Below are 23,098 nucleotides of genomic sequence, written 5' to 3'. Positions count from 1 at the left end.
CTTCCCTTGGCGATTAAAATGAATTCAAGTACCCATTAGGTAATTTAACTTTGAGCAAACTAACTTCCTTATATATCACCCAAGATAAATGGTTTACCATGTGTGCCCCTGGTCCAGTGAGGCGATGTGTGTAAAGTTGTTCCCTATGTGTCAGTTATACATGATGACTTTGGGCTAAAATACTTGATTTGAACCAACTTCTATTAGGATTGCTCCTTCTTTATGATGGTGAACCATATTTATCAGCCTCTAACAGAATGTTTAACTTTCTGTTTTTGTGTGTCAAGGAACGGTCAGTAAAAACCATACTCTTAGATTTTACTGGATGGAGTTCTTTATGAGATGATCAAGGGAAAGTAGTGTCAGGAGTGGACTTGCTGTGCCTAAGGCCTGCCTACTCCTCGGGTGTCACTTTGCCTTAAGAAGGGTAGGTTTAAAATTGTCAAGCGGGAATTGGCATATGGTTTCAATCGAATGCCTGAAAGTAAGTAATCTGTCTATGGTTTGGAGCAGTGAAGAGTTAGCAGTTTTAAAAGTAGGAGCAACTTTCTCTGGGCCCACCTCCAGATTCCTGGTCTTGGAGGAGCTAAAGCAGAGTGTTTTGGCAGTGATCAGAACCCAGTACTTACAGTTCTGGGGTCAGGGAAGCTTCTGCCTTAGCTCGGGCTGCCATAGCAAATTACCATGGACTGGGTGGCTTCAAACAGTCATTTATTTCTCACAGTTCTGGAGGCTGGGAAGTCTAAGATCATGGTGTGGGCAGATTCAGTGTCTAGCGAGGACCGATTCCTGCTTTGCAAATTGCCATCTTCTTGTTGTCCTCACGTGGTGGAGAGCTGGGAGCTGGAGCAGGCTCTCTTGTCTCTTCTTATAAGAGCACGAATCCCATTCATGAGGGCTCCACCCTTACGACCTAGCCACTTACCAGAGGCCCTACCTTCTAAAGCCATCTCACTGGGGGCTGAGAAATCAACATATGAATTTGGGGGGACACAAGCATGCGGTCTGCAACACCTTCCCTAAGTGCTTTCTATATCTTCAGCTCTTAATCAGTGTATGATAGGAGAGCATGCTGATGGGAGTCTGTCAGAATGTACAGAATTCTGGGGAGTTAGTCCTGGTTTGTGGCAAGGCTCCCAAGTTGCAAGCAGGATTCAGTCTTTAGACTCTGACCTGATTTATGCTTTGGGAGCTGACCCTAGTATTTCCTTTTAATGCTAAAAGCACTGTCCAAATCGGGGCCTCCCAGGTAGATGGATGGTAGCAGAAATTATAAGGCAGGGAGAAGTCTGTAATAAGATCCTCATGGCCACTTGCTACACCTTGCCTTAGTAAGTGCAGGTTACTGTGATCTGCTTTCTGATCTACTGAATACTATGTTGTAGATATATAGGTAAAGTATCTTCCGGATTTATTCGACATGCCAAGTTCTGTTCATGTGTGCTCGAAGAGAAATTTCCACTTAAATTAGCACATGAATTTTTTTTTTTTTTTTTTTTTGCGGTACACGGGCCTCTCACCGCTGTGGCCTCTCCCACCGCGGAGCACAGGCTCCAGACGCGCAGGCCCAGCAGCCATGGCTCACGGGCCCAGCCGCTCCGCGGCACGTGGAATCCCCCCAGACTGGGGCACGAACCCGTGTCCCCTGCATCAGCAGGCGGACTCTCAACCACTGTGCCACCAGGGAAGCCCAGCACATGAATTTTTTTAAAAGATGACCCCACAGAAAAAAATCCTCTCATTAGTAATTGATTTTAGGAAGGGTTCTGGCCCACGGGGATTAACTCCACAGTGGGACACACAGAGGAAATTAAGTAAGTTCTTAAAACCAAAACCATGTGTTTGAGCAGACAGACGCTTCTGGGTAGGGAGATAACTCATCAAATCAAACTTGCCAGATACTGGGCGGGACTCGAGGCGGGAATTTCCTCCAGGAACCTGCAGCTTCCACTAGTCCCGCAGGCATTGACCTTTGCTGAATTATATACCCTCCTAGCTGAGAGAAAAAAGTCAACAACTGTGGATTTGAGAAGATGACTAGAGACACTCCGTGTGATAGTTACAGGTCATACATATTGTGCCCATCCCTGCCGGGGAAGCTGTCGTCTGACTGTTGCAGGAGGGCAGCCTTGGGCACAGAGGGGTAGACGTCTGTGTGTTGGTGGCGTTGACAGAGCTGCTACGGAGGTTAGCGCTGTGAGTGTGCTCTGGCCAAGGCCTTGGCTCACGGGGAGCAGCTGGCCCTGGATCTACCCTGCTGAGCTCGTCAGGTCATGGAGGGCGTGGCTAATGGCTGCCCGGCTGGGGTGGGGAGGGGGTAGGCCTCAGGCTTTGAGGGACCTGAGTGAGCTTTACTGGTCATTCGGTTAAAGACTCGAGATCATTACTGGGGAAGGCCGGGTCTGGCAGTGGGTAAAAGTGGCCTGTGGGTCCAGCCTCTGAGGTTGGGTGGGCGTTAGGGTTAGGCTCCACCCCAGCTGGTGAGCCCCAGGGGAGAGAATCCAGCCTCAAGTTTCCTGTAAGAGACCCAGCAGCAGATCTGCCTAAAGGTGATGATCTTTAGGTGTTGACGCTGAAGCTTTGCCCTTCAAGATTATAAACCCAAAAGGAGGTCGGGCCATTTTCCAGAATAGCTTCTTTTTTAAAAAAAATTTATTTATTTTTGGCTGCATTGGGTCTTTGTTGCTGAGCACGGGCTTTCTCTAGTTGTGGTGAGCGGGGGCTGCTCTTCGTTGCAGTGCATGGGCTTCTCATTGCAGTGGCTTCTCTTTTTGAGGAGCACGGGCTCTAGGCACATGGGCTTTAGTAGTTGTGGCACGTGGGCTCAGTAGTTGTGGCTCGTGGGCTCTAGAGCACAGGCTCAGTAGTTGTGGCTCACGGGCTTAGTTGCTCCCTGGCATGTGGGATCTTCCCGGACCAGGGCTCGAACCCGTGTCCCCTGCATTGGCAGGCAGATTCTTAACCACTGCACCACCAGGGAAGCCCCAGGATAGCTTCTTGATCCTTTGGTTCCCCTGGGAGTCAAAGGATGCGAGACACTCAGCTTCAGCTTTGTGTAATTTTGAAGTTCATCCACATCTTTTATGCAAAATAGTATCTCTAAGACCTTGAAGAAAGAGTAGGATTTACCCTTTTTCTGTCTTTGCATTCCTAGGTACAGGAAGAGGGCTGATGAGCAAAACATCCCTACGGGTGAGAATTTCTCTCTTATCTTGAAACCCAAAGTAGAGTTTGCTGCTTTGTTTTTGTGGTTCAATCAAGTGAATTAAAAATATTTTAGACATACAGATTATTTTTTTTTTTACTTAATGTATAGTTCTGAATACAGTTCTGTCAGTTAGAATTAAGTTTGTAGCGTATAAGAGACAAACCCAAGGTAACAGAGCGCAAGTGTCTCGTGCCGTCACGTGAACAAGCATGGACGGGCAGACCTGGGCTGGTGTGCTGGTCTCTCGGGCTCCGTCCAGCTCTTATCCATGTTCTGAGAGGGAGCCCCACACCCTCAGCTCCAGGGTGCAGCTCCAGGAGCTCGAGCAGCAGGACGGTGCAAGGGGTGAGGAAGGGCAGGCTTCCCCTCACCCCGGAAATTCCAGCTCCCAGCTGCCGCCATCTCCCAGCTGCCGCCATCTCCCAGCTGCCGCGAGCCCCCAGCTGCTGCGAGCCCCCAGCTGCCTCGAGCCGCACCCTTCAGGTGGGACTGCATGGGGAGCAGGAGCAGGGAGCGCGTTGCGGGGGCGGCCAGCAGTCTGTGCCGCAGCAGGGTTTGTAAATCGGATCATACTGTAAATGCGCTGGGGATGGGCTGGGGGTGGAAGGGAGCTGCCCGAATCTGAGCATCCATAGTAAGTACGCCCGGCAGCCCAGCAGGCTGCTAACCCTCCTGGCTTCTGTCTCCTCACCTGGAAAGCGGGAGGTAAGTCATGCGGATGCTCTCCAAGGTCTGTTTTAGTTCTTCTGTGCTACTTAAAGGGTACCTAATGCACAGTTTTCTGTAAAGCTAGAAATTAAGTCCTTAATTTATTTGTAATGATCTTAATTTTCTGTTTCAAAATGGTTTTAATTTATTTTTACTTCCTTAATTTAATTTATAAAAAAACCCAGCTGTGTATATATCTTTAGCCTAAAGAATGGTAGCTTTTAATGTTATAATTCTATTATGCTATCTTAATTTTTTTTATTAAACATGTAAAATTGTGGTAAAATTGACACAACATAAAATTTACTATCTTAACCCTTTCTAAGTGTGCAGTTCGGTAGTATTAAGTACATTAACATTGTTGTGCAATAGTTTTCTTTTTGAGGGGAGGTGTATGACTTCATTCTGTAGCAGAATTTGGGGGGAGAAATATACCTCTCGTGAATACAGCAGTGGCTATGGGTAGTTTTTGTTAAGATCATGAAATGATAATTGGCAGTTGCTTTACATGTACTTTCAAATGTGGCTTTTTTGTGAAAACTTCTTGAAAATTGAGATGTATTTTACACATAGTGAAATGCACAGATTTAAAGTGTCCAGTTTGATGAGTTTTGATGATGAAGACATTTACCCCAGTCAAGACATAGAGCATTTTATTAAGTGCCTTTTTTTAAATCAGAAAGTCATGGGATGTCAGAGCAGGAAGGGACTGTAGTGACCATCCCAACTCAATCTTGAATCACAGATGAGGAGACCAGAAATTGAACCCAGGAGATTTTTGGCAGTGATTTTTTTTTTTTTTTTGTGGCGCACGGGCCTCTCACCGTTGCGGCCTCTCCCATTGCGGAGCACAGGCTCCGGACGCGCAGGCTCATTGGCCATGGCTCACGGGCCCAGCCGCTCCGCGGCATGTGGGATCTTCCCGCACCGGGGCACAAACCCATGTCCCCTGCATCGGCAGGCGGACTCTCAACCACTGCGCCACCAGGGAAGCCCTGGCTGTGATGTTTAACCAACTTAGATGCCAGTTATGATGAAAGCAGGATCTTGTATCTGGCTTCTTAGTGCTTTCTTTCTGATGTCTCTTCCTTGACGTCTTGATTTTTCTTTCTATGTTTCTGTCTCAGGGGGAGAAACTGAAAGCTATACTTTGGCAGGTGGTCAAATGAGACCCTTGTGCTGGGGGGGCTGCCCTTCTTTCTTTAGCCACTTGGCGCAGGTTATATGGCGAGTAGGCCATTGCTGGGAATAGTCACTGGACACATGGATTTCACTGGAAGAATTTTTTGGCGTGGTTTCTGTCTGTTGCCTATAGGTAGCACTATTTCCTGGTGTCAGAAAATGAAGGGATAATATGATTCGAGTTGTCAGAGTGTTTCCACATTCCTTTCTGGTGGAAGGCTGACTGGTGGTGGGTGTCAGTCACACAGTGAACCTTTAATTCTTGCTGGGGATGTAGTGTCTATCCCTGGCGTGGGAGCAGCCTTGCCTGCATCTACTGACTTAAACTGGGGAGCCCATCCCCTGAGGGCTCTTCGGTCATCGGTGGTTGGGCTCTGCTGGGTTCTTATTAGATGATTGTGGAATCAAGGACTTTAAAGACTCATTCAGGTCCTTCCCAAAGCATGGATGTCCTAAACTCTACTTTCTTTTTGGCAAGGAGGGACAGATGATTATCTCATTGCCTGAGAGTTGCCTGCTCACCACGGACACAGTGCTTAGAAGCTACTTAGGGGCGTATATTGCTAAGTAAGTGACTGCTCACCTGCTTGTCTGGGCCAAGTGCTTCTCCCTGAAAGCTTATATCATTGGAGAGCGTGTCGTCCAAGACATAGCTCATTAGGACCCAGCCCTTTCACGTAGCTAACAAATATCTGAAATGATTTGAAAGGTTTACTCTGTTTTATGAAGGTGATTCTTAATTCATTGTAAACTGCGTTTTTAAGGTTTTAATAGGCTGCTCGGGATGTGGGTTTGAATCCTGATCTAACCTTACTAGAAAATAAGGATTAAATGGGATAATAGATGTAAATCACGGCTGAGTGCCTTGTCTCATGACACTCCACTCTCCTCCGTTGTAGTAGGTCTTGACAAATTCTATTTACTCTTTCATTTTTACCCTTATTGTACTTGCTTGGATTCCCCTTCAGCTCTGAAGAGCTGTCGACAGTATGAGAGAGTTGGTTTTGTTTGGCAGAGAAGAGAGGAGGCCAACATGGGAGCTGAGAACTATTTTCTGGCTTATGTTATAGGGGGTCTCTGTTTTGGGTGGGTTTCTGAGGACAGTGTGAGGGAGATCCTCAGCATAAGGGGTTTCTAAATTATAAAGGTTGGAAGATTGTATTGTTTCTCAACCCACAGTAAGTTCTGGACTTTTTTCCCCTGGCTTACTTTTGTAAGAGGGCTGGTGTATTTTCACTGGCCTGGGTAGAGGCAAGGATGCTCTTAGTGTTAACATTTTCTGCAATTTTGAGTAGAACGCATGGTAGTTTAGGAATCTGGACTTTGAAGGATTGATGGAAACTTTCCTAAATGCATTCATGCAACATGTGATCTTTTTATTGGTAACAAATAAAAACACCGCAATGTATAATTTGCAATAGAATGGGTACATTTAAGACAAAAGCTTTAGATCTGTAACAGGTATATAATGAGCCTCTTCAGTTTTCTGCCTGGGTTAGTATCACATAATAGAACTTTCTGCAATGATAGCATTGTTTTACCTTGTGTTGTCTGGTACGGTAGCCACCAGCCACATATGGCTCAAGAGCACTTGAAATGTGGCTTGTATGACTGGGGAATTGAATTTTCAATATTATTTAATGAAAAATAAAAATTGAAATAGCTATATGTACGCAGCGGTTACTGTGTTGGATGGGGCACATCTAGGTTCTTTCCACCGGTTGCGCTCTACCCCCCAAGATTTATATCCTTAACCAAGTGGAACAAGTGAAATTCCAGCAAAAGCTTTAAAACTGGAGAACCAAGTTGGAAGCAAAGAGGTTTTTGCAAGAAAGAATCTCTGGCAAACAAAGCTGGAGCTCGGGTTAGTGAGCCAGTTCTTGTATCAGTGTGACTGGTTCACTGCATTTGTACTGGGGTGCAATCCGGGGAGGAAAGCCTTGAGGAAGGAAGACCTCTCTTGGGTGCATTAGGTGAGCTTGGCCACAGTCCCTCTGGGAGCAGAACTAAGCCCTAGGATGTCTGTACCTCTTGCTTACGCCGTATTTTGAATGAAAGTAATTCCTTTAATCTGCTTTTCATTTTAAAAGGTGGCAGCCTCCTCCATCTCCTGTGCTGGCTCTTTGCACCTTTTTAGTTTCAGAAAAGCATGCTGGGGACAGGTCTCCCTGGAAGCCTTACCTGGAGGTTTTGCCCAAGGCCTACTCCTGCCCTGTTTGTTTGGAGCCAGAAGTGGTGAATCTTCTTCCCAGACCTTTGAAAGCAAAGGCCAGAGAGCAGAGAACCCACGTGCAGGAGTTCGTTTCTTCCTCCAGAGACTTTTTCTCTTCCCTGCAGCCTCTGTTTTCGGAGGCCGTCGAGAGCATCTTCAGCTACAGCGCCCTCCTATGGGCTTGGTGCACTGTCAACACCAGGGCTGTGTACATGAAGCGCGTGCCGAGGCGGTGCTTTTCCGCAGAGCCGGACACCTGCGTGCTTGCCCCGTTCCTCGATCTGCTGAACCACAGCCCTGACGCCCAGGTGAGAGGTTAACCGGGAGACCCGTGTTTGGTTTCAGTAGGAAGGACTCTAATGTGTAGAACCTGTGACTCGGAAGAGCCAGCAGAACCGCAGGGAGAGGTGCAGCTGGTAAACCCACCTGCTGTCAGGTAGGCGCCTCTCTTTCTTCCCGACCCTCTTTCCCCTCCGGCATCCTTTTCCTTTGCCACTTTCCCTGCTCTGCTCTCCAGGCCTGCAGGTGCTCTATGCCCTGTATGGCCCGAACCCTAGCCCTCCCCCACCTCCCCGTGGTGCAGCATCCTTCTTCCTCCTTTCAGACCTGCGGCTAAAGTCTCACTTGCTTTCCTGTCTCTTTCCCTTTCACACTTGGTGGCATCGCTGTCAGCATTTTGCCGTGATCTCTGAGGGACTTGCTCCTTCCCCCCTTGGAGCTCTGCAGTCTTAGAGGACAGGGACTTCGCCTTGTACGTTTTGTAACGCCAGTGCTCAGCACAGGGCCTGGCATGTAGTAGGCCTGTTCAATCGACTGTTCAATCAACAGTTTCTGGCTGGATGGCTATTTGTGGGAAATCGTTAAGGGGTCCCACTTTGGGAGTCAGTCGGGGATCTCTTCTTCCTCAGGCTTCTCTGCTCCAGCACATAAAGGAGATGATTATATCTGCGGGGCACACGGGGCTGAAGGCCTGGCCTGAGGGCAAAGGATGTCTGTGTGTCAGCTAACCTGTTGCCTGTTCAGGGTGCGCTTGCAGGCGCACTGGCGGGACCTGCGCTCATGCTGTCCTCTTAGTGACCCACGCCACCCTGAGAAGCCCACGTGCCCACGAGAGGAGAGCGTGGGGATGGAGGGGAGACCCTCCCTGTGCTTTCTTAGGCTGTGGCCATCGCCGTGCCTGTCTGCTCCTCGCTTTTGTAGAAAGATGCATTTCTAACAAAATTAAGCAAAGGAGACTGAGGGTAGATGGGTGTTTCTGTGGCTGATACTGCTGAACTAAAGTTAAGGGGGTACAGGACAGTAGGGTACTGGCCACAGGGACTCGGTCAGTCCCCATTGGCGTGACTTTATTATTGAGCTGTTAGTGCATTTATGTTCCAAACCAGGGATTTTACTGTTGAGTGTCAGGGCGTCGCAAACTACAGTCTAGGGCACGTGGTCCCAGGACCCTGGCAAAGCCTAAAATACTTACTCTCTGGCCCTTCATGGAAAAAGATCGCCAGCCCCTGGTCAAAAGTGCGCTGCAGGGCTTCCCTGGTGGCGCAGTGGTTGAGAGTCCGCCTGCCGATGCAGGGGACACGGGTTCCTGCCCCGGTCCGGGAAGATCCCACATGCCGCGGAGTGGCTGGGCCCGTGAGCCATGGCCGCTGAGCCTGCGCGTCCGGAGCCTGTGCTCCGCGACGGGAGAGGCCACAACAGTGAGAGGCCCGTGTACTGCAAAAAAAAAAAAAAAAGTGCGCTGCAGCTGGCGTTTGACGTGACACCGCCGGCCTTGGCCCTGACCTCTTGTTGGTGCCACAAAAGCTAGAATTTCAGCCTGTTCCTCATCCCCGTCTCACTGCAGTTTGCTTAGTGAGAAGGCCTCAGTGCTTGTACCCGCCGCTCGTGGGAGCAGTCCGGTCTCCTTGGTCTTTTCCTCTCTGCCTGCTACCTAACAGAGCTGTCACAAAATCCATATGACAGTGTCAGCCAACGTCATGCTGCTCACAAAAGGCTGTGTGTGTATCGTAGGACCTGAAGTTTCATGCTCGGCCTGGACGTCTGGGCCTCGCGGGGCTCCGAAGGCCTGACCGTGAGTTCCTCTGCCCTCCCTGGATATTTCCCAGCCAGTGGGAAGTTGCCCTCAGCCGGACTGGCTGTAGCCCACCTGGTCCTCAACCGAATGCGTGTCAACTCCCTGCCAGCCCTCAAAATTATTCAGACAGGCAAATCACATCGCCCCGGGGAACCAGGGTGTCACCCCTTGCGCCTGCAGGCCTGCTTCCCATGGCCTCTGCTGACACTCCGCTCCTAGGCGCAGCCCCTGTGTGGCCCTGTGTGGTGTGCTGTGTCCTCCCCCCGGGCCGTATGGGTGACTTACAATAAACTGCCGTTAGTCATCTGTCCGATCTGTCCGACGTCAGGTGTCGTGTGTTTGGCCATCCTTAGAGCCCCCAGGCGGGACTCCCTCCCACCCCGATGGGGGGGAAGTCGAGGAGAACCAAAGAGGCCAAAGTGCGGACGTGGCATTTTTTTCTCCAGGTGGATAAATTCCGTGATGAGTGCTTGAAAGCGGCATCCTGCTTAATACGATCACTTAATCTTTTTAGTTTTCTGCTTTGCTCTAAAAACATCTTTTACAATTCTTTTCTCTAGGTAAAAGCAGCATTTAATGAGGAAACTCGCTGTTATGAAATTAGAACAGCTGTGAGCTGTGGGAAGCACCAAGAGGTGCTCATCTGCTATGGCCCTCACGATAACCACCGCCTGCTCCTCGAGTATGGATTTGTTTCCATCTGCAATCCTCATGCTTGTGTTTATGTCTCAAAAGGTTGGAATTCACTTTGGTTCTGATCACTAAGATGATAGAATTCCCCATCCCCCCATCTGTGGTTATGTTAAGTGTTTGTAACAATGGCAAAACCTTAAAGTGTGTATCATTTATTTTCTCCTAGGCAGGGCTAGCCTGATTCTTATTGACCATGTCATTTCAGTGTTGAAGTAAAACCAGCAAAGCTTTGATCGATGTTGAGGATAAGGAGAACTGAGATTTTTATTGCGTTAGGTCAGACGGTAGAATGGAAGAAAAGAGAAACTGCTAGGGAAATAAATAGAGTATTAATAGATGGCAAGAAGTGGAAATTTTTGTACTGAGACATTGTCACTAAAGATAAAATAGGATTAGAGGGCAACAAGTAAAAAATATTTATGAAGCACCCACCGTGTGTAAGGTGGTGCACCAATCACATGGCAAATATGTTACACAGTCCTTCTTTGGGCAGCTTAATGGCATGATAAAATATGCATTCCATTTATGTTCTTTTGTTACCTAGTGTCATCATTGGTATTACTCTTTTTAAAATAATGATTTACCTATTAAATTTATGCTGTGAAAATTTCAAATATGGTATTAAAAATAGTACACAGGGGGCTGATTTTTTCCCCCTTCCTTGAAGCAGCAGAGAAATAGTTTTCTAGGCTTTGAAGAAATGTCTAGAGATTTACTGAGTGTATAACTTGAGGTAGTTTTAATATAAGTTCTAATGGAAATAGAGACTTGGTCAAGGTGATACTACTCCATCCTATTAGTAGCCAAAGTAATAATGTTATTTCTCAGAATGAAATGGAAAAGCGAAAACTGGGCCTTGCTGCATCTCTTAGAAAGCTAGCTTTGAAATTAGCCTCATATTATCAGAATAACTTTAATATCGATGACCACGAAGTATTGATTTGTTAAATAATTTGAACAAAATTCACACTTTCATTATTTCTGCATTTAAAAAATAAAAGTAGAGAAATGTAAAAAGAAATTTTAGAAATAGAAAAATCCCTCATTATCCTATGACCCCAAAAAGCTTCGTTAATTTTTGCATGTTCATTTTCAGTTGTTTATGATAACAGTCACTAATATCCAGACAGTTTTGAATTCTGGCTTTTAAAAACTGAGTCTTGGAAACATTTCCTCATGTTTGTACGGAGTCTGTACTTCCGGTGGGTGTAATTTCTCAGCAGTCCTGCTAATGTCTTCATTACCCGATTTCGCGGGTTGATTTGCTTAGTGAGAGCAGCAGCTGAGGTAGCAGACGTTTTGTCCCCTGCCTTGGAATTCTTGTAGCTTTTCAGAGGGCTGAATCATACTCTCATTGAGTTGGGCTTGAAGACTAGATTCTTTTGATGTGAAATAGGTAAAATTGTTTACACATGTCTTGATTGCTGACGGGAAGGAAAGTAAGCTGAGAAGAAAGGGTCCCCCCTCTCTTCCACCTGAATTATACCCTAAATCTCAGCCTGATTTTTTTTTTTAATGCAGATATACTTGTTAAATATCTTCCATCAACAGACAAACGGATGAACCAAAAGATTTCCATTTTAGAGGATCACGACTTTATAGAGTAAGTGTTTCTCTCCAGTAGTTATTCCTTCAGGAAATCTTGATGAAAAGTTGAGAGCTGGGATTTTGACAGGTGTGAGCTGCCTCCCGACGTGGGTCTGGTGACAGGTAGCTACTTACTGAGCCTTTACTCTGTGTGGCACATCGTGCTTCATGTTGCGGGATACACAGGAGGGGAATTGGCTGGTCAGGCGACTTGTTTGGGGACCTAAGATACGAGCCTGAAGTCTCCAGTTCTGTACCGGGAGAGCCCCGTATGTACTGATCGGTGGCCCAGTGTGTTTGTGGCAAACATGTGGTCAGGTGGGGTGGCGTCGGCTACTGCAGGCCAGCCTGGCCGTCAGTCACCTGGCAACAGGATGCAGGCGCTTGGGATGGGAGGAGCCTAGGTGATTCCACGCCGAATGGGATAAACTGGGTTTGACACCCTCCCTTTCAGATTTTCTTCTATAGGTGAAATTAAGTTCTAAACAATCCGGCCGCACTGTGAGGGACACTAGCTCTGGTGGCTGCCATTTGTTTGATCCGGAGGATCATCCAGATTCTTCATCATTCATCTCACTGTGGCCCCCTCATCCAAGTTCAGCTTCTTACCAAATAAAAATAGCTTTTTACTTTTTTTTTTTGCGGTACGCGGGCCTCTCACTGTTGTGGCCTCTCCCGTTGCGGAGCACAGGCTCCGGACGCGCAGGCTCAGCGGCCATGGCTCACGGGCCCAGCCGCTCCACGGCATGTGGGATCTTCCCGGACCGGGGCATGAACCCGTATTCCCTGCATCGGCAGGTGGACTCTCAACCACTGCGCCACCAGGGAAGCCCTACTTTTTTTTTTTTTTTTTTTTTAACACAAAGAATTTTCTGTTACTTAGGCTTTATTCTTAAGTATTTGCAGACTTACTTTTCTCTTTGTGACTAAGACCATGGTTGTGCAATGTTTAGTGGCCCCTTTAAAAAAATGTTTGGCTTTTTAGTCATTTACTGTGATGTAATGAAGTACCGAAATGACAGATTGGTAATTTTTTTTTTTTAATTTAATTTTTATTTTATGTTGGAGTGTAGTCGATTTACAATCTTGTGTCAGTTTCAGGTGTACAACAAAGTGATTTAGTTATACATGTACATATATCTGTTCTTTTTCTACTTTAGAAATTTGACGTTTGGATGGGATGGACCGTCTTGGCGGTTACTCACAGCTCTTAAGTTGTTATGTCTGGAAGCTGAAGAATTGTAAGTTCCCTGTGTGTTGGTCATGAGCTATAGTTACAATTTGGACATAACTTTGGCTTTTTTGGGGCTTACATTCAAAGGCCCAACCTCAGAGGAGAAAGGAATGCCCTTGTATATTGGGGTTGCTTATTCTCTGTGTAACTTGCCCGTGTGGGGAGTGGTTCACTTCTAGGTTTGCACCATTTCTGGAAGTCTGGTTTTAGAGTCATAGAGTACACGGGCCTGAGAACTGGTCTCTCCTCACATGTATGCCCCTGGTGACCTGCAGCTCGTTGTTCAGGGTAAACACTTGGAAAAGCGTGCGTGTTGGCCCTGGTCAGAGGAGAGCCTCTGAACAGGTGGGTTTTTCCTGGGAACAGACCGAGCTCCTGACCACTGGCTGGGCCCCCCCACCTCCCGGTTCTGTCCTGGGGGCAGATCCAGACGCCTGCTCAGGGAGAGGCCTGGATATTTCCATAGAGGAGGCAGGTGGAGGAGCCCCTGGTGTAGACACGCATCCTGGTCAGGTCCTCACTATTCCTGAGAGGCTGTTGGTCCTTCCCTTAGTGTGGAAAGGATGGTCACACGCGCGGCCGTGCGCTGCCCAGCCCTGGAGCTCCTTGCGAGGGAGTCGGGGAGTAATGCCTGCTACTTAGCAAATCTCAGGTGAGAGACACCACAGGGAGGACTTCCTGAAGATGGCGAACCCCGTCCTCGAGCAGTTGGGAGGATTAGGTGAGATAACGCCTAGAAGTAGCCCTCAGCACAGTGCCTGGAAGTAGTTTGTGCTCGTTCCATCGTGCCCGTGATGTTGCTGTTTACGGTGTTGCTTGCTTCCTTTTCTGTAGGGACTTGGGGAGGAAAACTATCCCCTGGTCTCAACACCAGAAGCAGTTGTGTCTCTTCTCAGCAGATGGTGTGTTTTTGTCGTACAGACACTGAATTCTGTATCTGATATGTTTCCTTTTTATCGCTCGCTAGAAAACTCAGAGGCCAACTTGTGGTCCATCCATGTGTGCAGGATTCTGAGGCCTGCAATTTGTCACTGACTCATTGCTGGCTGTATCTTATCTTTCTCCTTCTTTCCTTCGTCTTGTTTTCCCTATCCATTCATCTTGTGTTTTGTTTTATCTCGTGCATACCCACATAAGTTTCTTTAAGTCGTTCTTGGAGACGCGTCAGCCTCAAATAAAGCACCTGGATGTTTCCCAGAGGTCCTCCTGAGGCCTCCTTTCTTCCCTTTGGGTGCTTTCTGACTACCTGAGTGGTGTGGCAGAGGAAGCATGTGTTTGGGATTCTGCCTGACGGGTACTTGCACGCTAGTTCTGCCTCTCATTAGCTCCGTCACTTAGGGTGAGTGCTTTACTGTTCCGGATTCTCAGTTTCTTTGTGTCTGAGGTGGGGATTATAATGCTTTCTTTGCTAGGCGGTTGTGAAGATTAAAACAGATACTGGCTGCGTATAAAGCACTGTTCCTGGCACACAGTAATGGCATTCCTTCTTTCTTTCTTTCTTTTTTTTTTTTTTGGCCACGCCACTCACATGCAGGATCTTAGTTCCCCAACCAGGGACTGAACCCGTGCCCCCTGCAGTGGAAGTGCGGAGTCTTAACCACTGGACCAGGGAAGTCCCAAATGTTATTTCTTGACTTCCTTTCTTTCCCGAGAGCGTATCTGCTCCTGGGGTTGCCACCATGATCCCTGAAGCTGACGACGTCTAAGACTTTGTTTTCTGTATGGCTTTTGGGCTGTTCTGAATTTCTCAGCAACTTCTGTGCCCTCCACTGGGATGGTAGAGCCGTCACCGTGGCCTTTCCCTCCTCAGCCACGTGCACTTTCACGTTCTGTGCATCCAACATCTGTCCCCCTGCCCCCTTCCTCCCTGGTTAGTGCTCCTCGCCGGCCTGTAGGCTTGACTCAGCCCCTCCTGCTCGGCACCTTGGCCGCGTCCCACGCTTGCCTCCCCTACAGAAAGCTGGCCCCGCCAGCCCGCTGAGCCCCATTTCCTACGGACTTCCTTAGTGTAAAATTGGAAGGACCTGCGTGTAGAGAAAGGCTTCACTGTAGAGTCCTCTTTCCGTCTGTAGAGCATTTTACTTTGTGAAACATGTCCTGTTCCGTTTGCCATTTCTTTTAGGAGAGGCTGTCATTTGAAGAAAAGGAAAACCTCCGCCTTTGCTCCTTAGTCGGTAGTACTTTGACTGTGGACTCACCTTCCTGTCTGTCCCTTGTTCTCTTCCTGTGGCTGGTGGACGCGACTCTTCTTACTCATGTGCCACACACAGGATTGTGGTGCTAATAAAGCTCAGGCCCTGCCTGCAAAGAGCGCCAGTTCCCTCGCTTCTTATCCTCAGCTTCTTATCCTTCTTCTGTCCTGTATACCTTGTCTGCTCCAGCACAGGACCTGCATGTGGTGGGAGGTTTGAGGGAACACGCTGATGGAATGAGTTTTATTACGTTTCTGGAAAAATAGGAGAAGTGTTCAAGTGGAAAAGCCGCCTTTGTTTTTGAAAACCTGCTGAAATGACCTTATTGAATATTTTGGTTCTAGGACATGCTGGAAAAAAGTACTTATTGGGGAAATAATTTCAGATACAAATGAGAAGGCAAGTTTGGACATAGCCCAGAAAATATGCCATTATTTCATCAAGGAGAGTAAGGCTGTGCTTCAAAAGGTATGCTTCTAGAATATTGCATTCTTTTCTTAAAGAAGTGTGTCGATAAAGAAGTTGTTTTGTACTGATGCTTGTTGGATAGGGTTAGTCCACCTTCTTAGGGTGTTGTTAATGCCTTAATAAATGAACACTGATGTAATCCGTGTTTTGACTGTTAACATGTGTCTGCACCTTTTAATAGGTAAAATTATTGCATGAATTCTTGGTAACAGATTTTTAAGGTACTCTTTCCCTTTTATTTTTAAATTTCTTTCAGTTAAAAAAATTTTTTTTTGGCTGGGTTGGGTCTTCGTTGCTGCACACGGGCTTTCTCTAGTTGTGGCGAGCAGGGGCTGCTCTTCGTCGCAGTGCACGGGCTTCTCATTGCGGTGGCTTCTCTTGTTGTGGAGCATGTGCTCTAGGCGCGCGGGGCTTCAGTAGTTGTGGCACGCAGGCCCTAGAGGGCGCAGGCTTCTGTAGTTGCGGTGCGTGGGCTCAGTAGTTGCGGCGCACGGGCTTAGTTGCTCCATGGCATGTGGGATCTTCCCTGACCAGGGATCAAACCTGTGTCGCCTGCATTGGCAGGCTCATTCTTAACCACTGCACCACAAGGGAAGTCCCGTCTTTCCCTTTTATTTAATGAATGTTTTAATTAAAGGAGGAATTAGCTTATTTGAATGAAAACATTACTAGGATTAAAAAAAATAATTTTATTGAACCTTGAAGACCTTGTGTTGAGTGAAATAAACCACGACCCAAAAAGACAAATACCCTGTACTGTATGATTCCACTTAAATGAGATATCTGGAATAGGCAAATTTATAGAGACAGAAAGTAGAGTAGAGGTTACCAGGGGTTTGGGGAGGGGGAAATGGGGAGTTAATGCTTGGTGGGTACAGAGTTTCTGTTTGGGATGATGAAGAAGTTCTGGAGTTGGATGGTGGCTGTAGTTATATAACACTGTGAATGTACTTAGTGCCGCTGAATTGTACATTTAAAAATGGTCAGGATGTTAATTTTTTTTTTTTTTGCGGTACGCGGGCCTCTCACTGCTGTGGCCTCTCGCGTTGCGGAGCACAGGCTCCAGACGCACAGGCTCAGCGGCCATGGCTCACGGGCCCAGCCGCTCCACGGCATGTGGGATCTTCCCAGACCGGGGCACGAACCCGTGTCCCCTGCATCGGCGGGCGGACTCTCAACCACTGTGCCACCAGGGAAGCCCTAAAATGTTAAATTTTATGTTTATGTATATTTTACTACACTAAAGTAAATCATTTAAAAATAACTTCCAGGTTTCTCATATGAAAGATGAAGAAGTGGCTTTGATAAACCAACTAACTTTGGTAGAAACACTGTGGACAGAAGAGCTGAAGATTCTCCAGGCCTCTGCTGAGACCCTAACCAGTTTGCAAACAGCTTTTACGTAACTTCACCGAAGTGCAGGTGATCACCTCCAATGGTGGGTGTGACTTCTTAAACATTTTTAAACTAAGGTTTATTTTATATAGAATCATTTACAGTCAATCAACAGTTTCTATTAAACAGTTATCTGCTTAATCCTATTCCCCTGCTTCTGTCTGTCTGTGGGGAGGAGTGGTGGCTGCTTGGGGATATCGAAGGGCATCTGTAAGGGCAGAGCAGGTCCTGGGGACTCCATCCCATCGGCATTTCTGTTGCTGTCAAAGCAAATAGCAGTCCTGGAGGAAGGCGTCCCAGGAACGAATGAATTGTCACGGGAGGGCGAGGCTGGGAGGGGGCCGGGGTCAGCCCGGGGCCCCGTTTGTGGTCTTCCTCTGGGTGTCCTGCTTCTTACCTGACTCAGCGGCCGTGAAAGCACAAGACGTAGTGCTGCTCTGTGCTCTGATGCCAGCGGGGTAGGGTTGAGGGGCACGTAGCATGTGGTGGTGAGTGGCTGGGTGGCTTGGGAGGGGGCAGTGTGGGGCGGTGCCCAGCCGTCTTGGCTCCCAGCCGGGCTCCGCCCCCGCCGCTCTGAGCTAGAGCAACTCACTTCGAATCTTCCGTCCTTGACTGCCCATCTGGAAACGAGATTGTTACGGGGGTCCCCTGTGCTCCCACCTAGCAGCAGGGCCTGTGGCACAGGCCCCGGTGGTGCTGCTGCTCCCCGTCTGCGCCTCCCCTGTCCGCTGAGGACCAGGGATTAGCTCACGGGGAGGGCCTCTCCAGCCCTGACTACCCGTGATTTCTGTGCGCAGAAAGCGAGTTCGTCCTTGTCGAACAGGAGACTCGTGGAGCCTCACCAGTCCTCCCTCTGTTTACAGTTTCCCAGAATGTGTTCAAATCTCTGTTCAGCCCGTGTCCCTTTCCCATGCTTTGTGGTGGGTGTTTAACCCTTTTATTCTGCTCCTTTTCTTCATTTTAATGGGGGTATTGGGAGGAACAGGAGATAAAGTTTTGTGCTCACTTGGTCATATTGAATTCAGGCTTTGCTTTCCTTTTTTTTCCTTTTTCTTTTAAAAAAAAAGACAATACAAGCACTTTAGGCTGTTGACCGCACTCTGGGTATGGGTTTTATGTAAAGTGTGCTCTAATTAGTACTTTTTAGATCTTGGCTGTGGATTTAAACTTCTCACAGCGTTTTCATGCCCGTCAATTAACAACTGTGAGGGGGTCAGAGCGGTGTCATCATATATCCCAGAAGCAAATACGTGCTTATTATAAAAACTGGACGTTGTTGAAACATACGGCAGTGACGTTTATTAAACGTTAGCGTCGCTGAGTCGAGGCCCTGTGCTGGGTGGGGCTCGGTGCGCGGAGTTTTACGGAAGCCTCACAGCCGCCCTATTTTACAAACAAAGACCGGAAGAAACGGCCGGAGATCCCACACCTAGCGTGTGGCGGAGCGATGGTGCCGCTCAGCTGACCCTCTGGGGGACACGGGTCACAGCTCGGGGGCGTCAGTGTCCGGAATTCCGCGCTCTCCTGGCTCGGGTACGTGCCTCTCCTCCATCCTCACCGACGGCCGCGCTTCTCGCCCACTGGCCTTGGTGGGCGCGCGGCTTCACTGAAGGTTTCCTGGGGGAGTCCGCGATAGGGTCGGCTTCGCTCTCGCCGCCCTGCGATGTGAGAGCGGGGATGAGAAACATACCGGGAGCCGGTCCCTCCTCCAGCTGTCGTGGCCGCGCCCGGTCCCACCGCCCTCCCCGGGAAGGCGCGAGCGCACAGGTGCATTGTGGCTGGTCCCGGGGCGGAAGCGGGTCCTGTCCGGGGAGCGAGGGGCTGGCCTCTGTGCTCCGTGGACCCAGTGGCTCGGCCTGCGTGCCTTCCCGGCATGGACGCATCGAGCTGGCCGTTGCAGGAGGCTTCTGGGGGTTTCCAGGAGGACGGGGCGGGCCCCCGCACCTCACTGGGCGGGGATTATGTGACTGCCAGTTTGGGAAGAAGGGCTGGGCCCCCTGCGCAGCTCTTTCCGCTTCGCCCCTGGGGGAACCCAGCTCCACCCAGTGCAGCCGTGCCGCAGTGGGGACGTCTTCTTGATTCTGGGCCTCTGTGTAGGGAAACTGACCTAAGGCCATGATTATATTTTGACCTCTGTCCTTACCTAGTATTTTTTATCCTTTTCAGAACTAGCGTGGGAAGGGGGTGTATACGCTCCTCAGGCCTCGGGGATCCCTGAATGGGTCATGGGGGGTGGGGGCTGCCCCAGCCCCGGAGTTTCTGTTGCCCAGAGTTCTGTCTTCCCTGCCCTGTTTTCAGCCTTCCCCAGAAGCGAATTCCTCTCGTGAAGCTCAACAAAAACAAGTGAATGGAGCCCACTCACCTCAGGGATCAGAGTTAGAAATAAAACATCTTCATTATTGTATCTTGAGCATCTCTCCCTGTTCATAGATGCAGTTGAGGTTGACTTTGTTGTTGTTGTTGTTTTAAAGACTTTTTTGACGTGGACCATTTTTTTAAAAGTCTATTGAATTTGTTACCATCTTTGCTTCTGTTTTACGTTTCCGTTTTTTGGCCACGAGGCATGTGGGATCTTAGCTCCCCGACCAGGAATCGAACCCGCACCCCCTGCATTGGAAGGCGAAGTCTTAACCATTGGCCCTCCAGGGAAGTCCCCCCTTACTCTGCTTTTTAATAGCTGTAGTGTGTTTCATGATACACTCTACCAGGGGTTCACCAGCTTTTTCTGTAAAGGACCAAATAGTACATGTTTTAAGCTTTCTGGGCCATACGGTCTTTGGCCCAACTGTAGTACACAGCAGCTGTAGACAATGTATAGACATGCATGCCTGTGTTTCAGTAAAGCTTGATTTACCAAGACAGGCCACGGGCCGTGGGGTGCTGACCCTGCACTACAGCATCATTTATTTTTCCTGTCCCCTATTCGTGGACATTTAGGACCTAAATATATTAATTCTTACTTGAGAGTGTTTTATACCTTTAGAAATTAAAGCCCCTCACCCCCCAACAGGAAAAACTTCTCAGACCCATGTGGGACTTATGCTTTAGTTGTCCCGTGGTTAGAAAAAACGAACAATGACAAGAAGCAACTACTCAGAGACGTTGACAAATGAGAGCTCTTTCATCATCCATGACAGATCTACCCTTATTTGTAAACAGCAGTATAATAAGGGCCTGCTGTATAGCACGGGGGACTCTACTCAATGCTCTGTAATGACCTATATGGGAAAAGAATCTAAAAAGAGTGGGTATGTGTATAACTAGCACAACATTGTAAATTAACTATACTCCAATAAAAATTAATTAAAAAAAAGAAAACAGAAGTATAAGACTTTCAGTTTGCAGATGACGCTTGGTGTATAAATGCATTCAGACTCTTTGCAAGAAGCTCGTGGCTCCTGTGGACAGTCTGGCCGTCAGGGCGAACCCCAGGGAGGTCACACACTGCCTCCCTAGCCTCGTCCTTGCCAGTCCCTGTGAGGGCCAGCACCCCGCGTCTGCCCACACAGGGGGGCAGCCTGCACTGTCCTTACCAGCAGAACTGTTTGCTCCCTTCTCCCATGTACCGCCTCTCACCCCACTGCCACTGTTCTCCTTCCCCCATTTTTGTTTTCTCTCTCCTAGGCCTTGGGCAGGCACACCCACCCTTGTTGGTATCTGGTTCCGGAGTTTGTGGGTGGTAAACCTCCAACGGCTGCCTTGGCCTGAGGGGGCGGACACCAAGAAGTGAAGGATGATTTGTGGCATTCCTGAAATCTTTCAAGCTAAAAATAGAGGAGACTCTCCTCGGACTGGGGCACGTTGAGTGCTCCTGCCTGAAGGTGGAGACTGTTAATGACCTTTCAGGAAATCAGCGCTGTAATGCTGTGAAAATGGCTGTCACTGAAACACCTGGACACCCCCTTGGAGGGGAGTCCGGGCACGGGAATGGGGGACTATTTTAGCTCCTCCTTTAGTTGGTAAAACCGCAGCTATATTCTGTGATAGATTAGTGTTGGTTGGGCAGCAGGAAGTTTTGTCCCGAGGAGGAAAGTATAACAAAACCTATTTGGGTTGTCAGCTGACATTTGAATATAGAGCTTTGTCAGGAACGCCACCATGTTGGTTTACTTGGAAAAGAGCTTTGTTTTACAGGCCCAGGAAGTTACGTGTGAATTAAAGGGAACAAGAAGATTAGGAGGAAGGCCTGATGCACTTTTCTACATCCGTGCCCATGTACCACACACACCAGTGTCATTGTATCACATACACCAGGGTCATTGTACCACAGGCAACAACGTCATACCACATACAACGGTGTCATTGTACCACATACAGCGATACAACGCGTCATGTACAGCAGTGCCATCTGCTGTCTCTCCAGGGCTGTTCCCGCTCACCTTGCAGAGGGCATTTCTCTGTCTTCATCATTTTGTTGTAACCTTTCCTTGAGGGGATATTTTCTTGTTTAATTTCCTTCTGTTCAAGGTAGTTTTAACATCAGGCTATGAGTAAAATTTAAAAAAAACTGCTCACAGAAATATAGTAAGATTTAAGAAAAATGTAAGGTTACCGTTTCACACCCACTAGCACAGCAATCATAAGAAAAGTGGATAATAACCCGTGTTGTTGAGGATATGGAGAAGTCGGAACCCCACACACTGCTGGTGGGAAAGGAGGATGGTGTACCTACTTTGGAAACTAGTTTGGCAGTGGCTCAAGAGGTTGATAAGCATAGAGTTATTTTATGACCCAGCAATTCCCCCTTTAGGTACATACCCAAGAGAATTGAAAACATATGTCCACACAAAAACATGAGCATGAATATTCATAGCAGCATTATTCATAACAGCCCCAAACCCAGATGTCCATCAGTGGGTGAATGGATCGATAAACAAAACGTGGTCTTCCCATAAAATGGAATGTCGTGCAGCCGTAGAAAGGAATGAAGCACCGACACATGCCACATGGATGGACCTTAAACACGTTATGCTAAATGAAAGAGTCCAGTCACAAGAGGCCACATAGAATTTTATTTGCATGAAATTTCCAGAATAGACCAATCTGTAGAGATGGAAAGTAGATTAGCAGGTGCTGTGGCGTGGGGCAGGGTGCTAGAGGGATTGGAGGGTGACAGCCAAAGAGTAGGGGGTTTCTTTTTGGGTTGATGAAAATGTTCTAAAGTTGTGGTGATAGTTGCACAACTCTGAATATACTAAAACCCATTGAATTATATACTTTAAATGGGTGAATGGTATGGCATGTGAGTTATATTTCAATAAAGCTATTCTTTTAAAAAAAGTAGGGTTAGTACCTATTGGAGAATTCTATCCCTCTTCTTTTTTAATTTTTTAAATTGGTTTTTGGCCACGCCACTGTGTGCTTGTGGGATCTTAGTTCCCTGGCGAGGGGACTGAACCTGTGCCCTCGGCAGTGAGAGCGCAGGGTCCTAACCACTGGACCGCCAGGGAGTTCAATTCTGTCCCTCTTCTCATGCTCAGCTAACACTTTCACAGGCAGGGCTAGAGTTTGTCAGTCTGATGACCATGGTAGAGGCCTAGCAGCGTTAGGTCCTCTGCCCCACGCGTGACATTTATCACCTCGTTTAATTCTTACGATGATCTGTGCGGTAATAACTTTCCTGATTTTGTAAATGTGGGGACAGAGGTTCAGGAAGGTAGAGTTCTTGCTGAGGTCACACAGCTAGGATTCAAACCTCGGTCAACCTCCATACCCCACTCTCCTAAAGTTGATGCTTCTGTGACTGTGTTTGTGAAGCACAGGCGGGCTTAGGTGGGCACCTGCCCTCACCTGATCAGGATCACGTGGACTCAAAGTGGAGCTGGAGTGGTCGCCCTTGGACGAGCATCTGGAGGGCTGGGATCTGTGGTCCTGCTGTTCAAGCACGCTCCCTCCTGGCTTGATCACTGGCCTCTTGACAAGCAGAGACGCCTTAGTACATGGAAGAGCAGACTCAGGGCCCAGGGAACCTGACTTCACATTGACCCTGAGAGGGCGTGTTATTAGCCACGTTTTAGAGAAAAGGAAACAGGCTCCGAGGAGAGAAGGAATGCGGAGTGACGTGAGGGTGGCCGTGAGGCTGCTCTCCATCGCGGGCAGCAGGAGCCTTTATTAGGAGCACGTTTGTCACGGTGGGGTCCCCTGA

The 23,098-nt window shown here is 48.2% G+C and overlaps 1 protein-coding gene across 12 annotated transcripts in view; it reads left to right on the top strand.

Annotated features, from left to right (window-relative positions):
* SETD4 (SET domain containing 4) overlaps positions 1–23,098 on the top strand; it is a 366,008-nt gene that overhangs the window by 6,954 nt on the left and 335,956 nt on the right. For 10 of the 12 annotated variants that reach the window (XR_004349708.1, XR_004349714.1, XR_004349715.1 and 7 more), the window contains 8 exons: positions 3,155–3,192; positions 5,577–5,665; positions 7,189–7,618; positions 9,945–10,119; positions 11,599–11,680; positions 12,825–12,905; positions 15,435–15,558; positions 16,830–16,996. Coding sequence is in view for 2 of the 12 variants with exons in the window: in XM_032630774.1 (XP_032486665.1) it covers positions 3,155–3,192; positions 5,577–5,665; positions 7,189–7,618; positions 9,945–10,119; positions 11,599–11,680; positions 12,825–12,905; positions 15,435–15,558; positions 16,830–16,964 (1,154 nt within the window). In the remaining 10 variants the exon portion in view is untranslated. Of the gene's footprint in view, positions 1–3,154; positions 3,193–5,576; positions 5,666–7,188; positions 7,619–9,944; positions 10,120–11,598; positions 11,681–12,824; positions 12,906–13,451; positions 13,620–15,434; positions 15,561–16,829; positions 17,100–23,098 lie in introns of those variants that run through there. The other 2 variants (XR_004349716.1, XM_032630772.1) reach the window with 2 other exon arrangements.

The sequence above is a fragment of the Phocoena sinus genome, chromosome 4 (assembly GCF_008692025.1).
Source record: "Phocoena sinus isolate mPhoSin1 chromosome 4, mPhoSin1.pri, whole genome shotgun sequence".
NCBI lineage: Eukaryota > Metazoa > Chordata > Mammalia > Artiodactyla > Phocoenidae > Phocoena > Phocoena sinus.
Note: the sequence above shows the minus strand (reverse complement) of the source record. Positions and strands in the feature narration are given on the sequence as shown.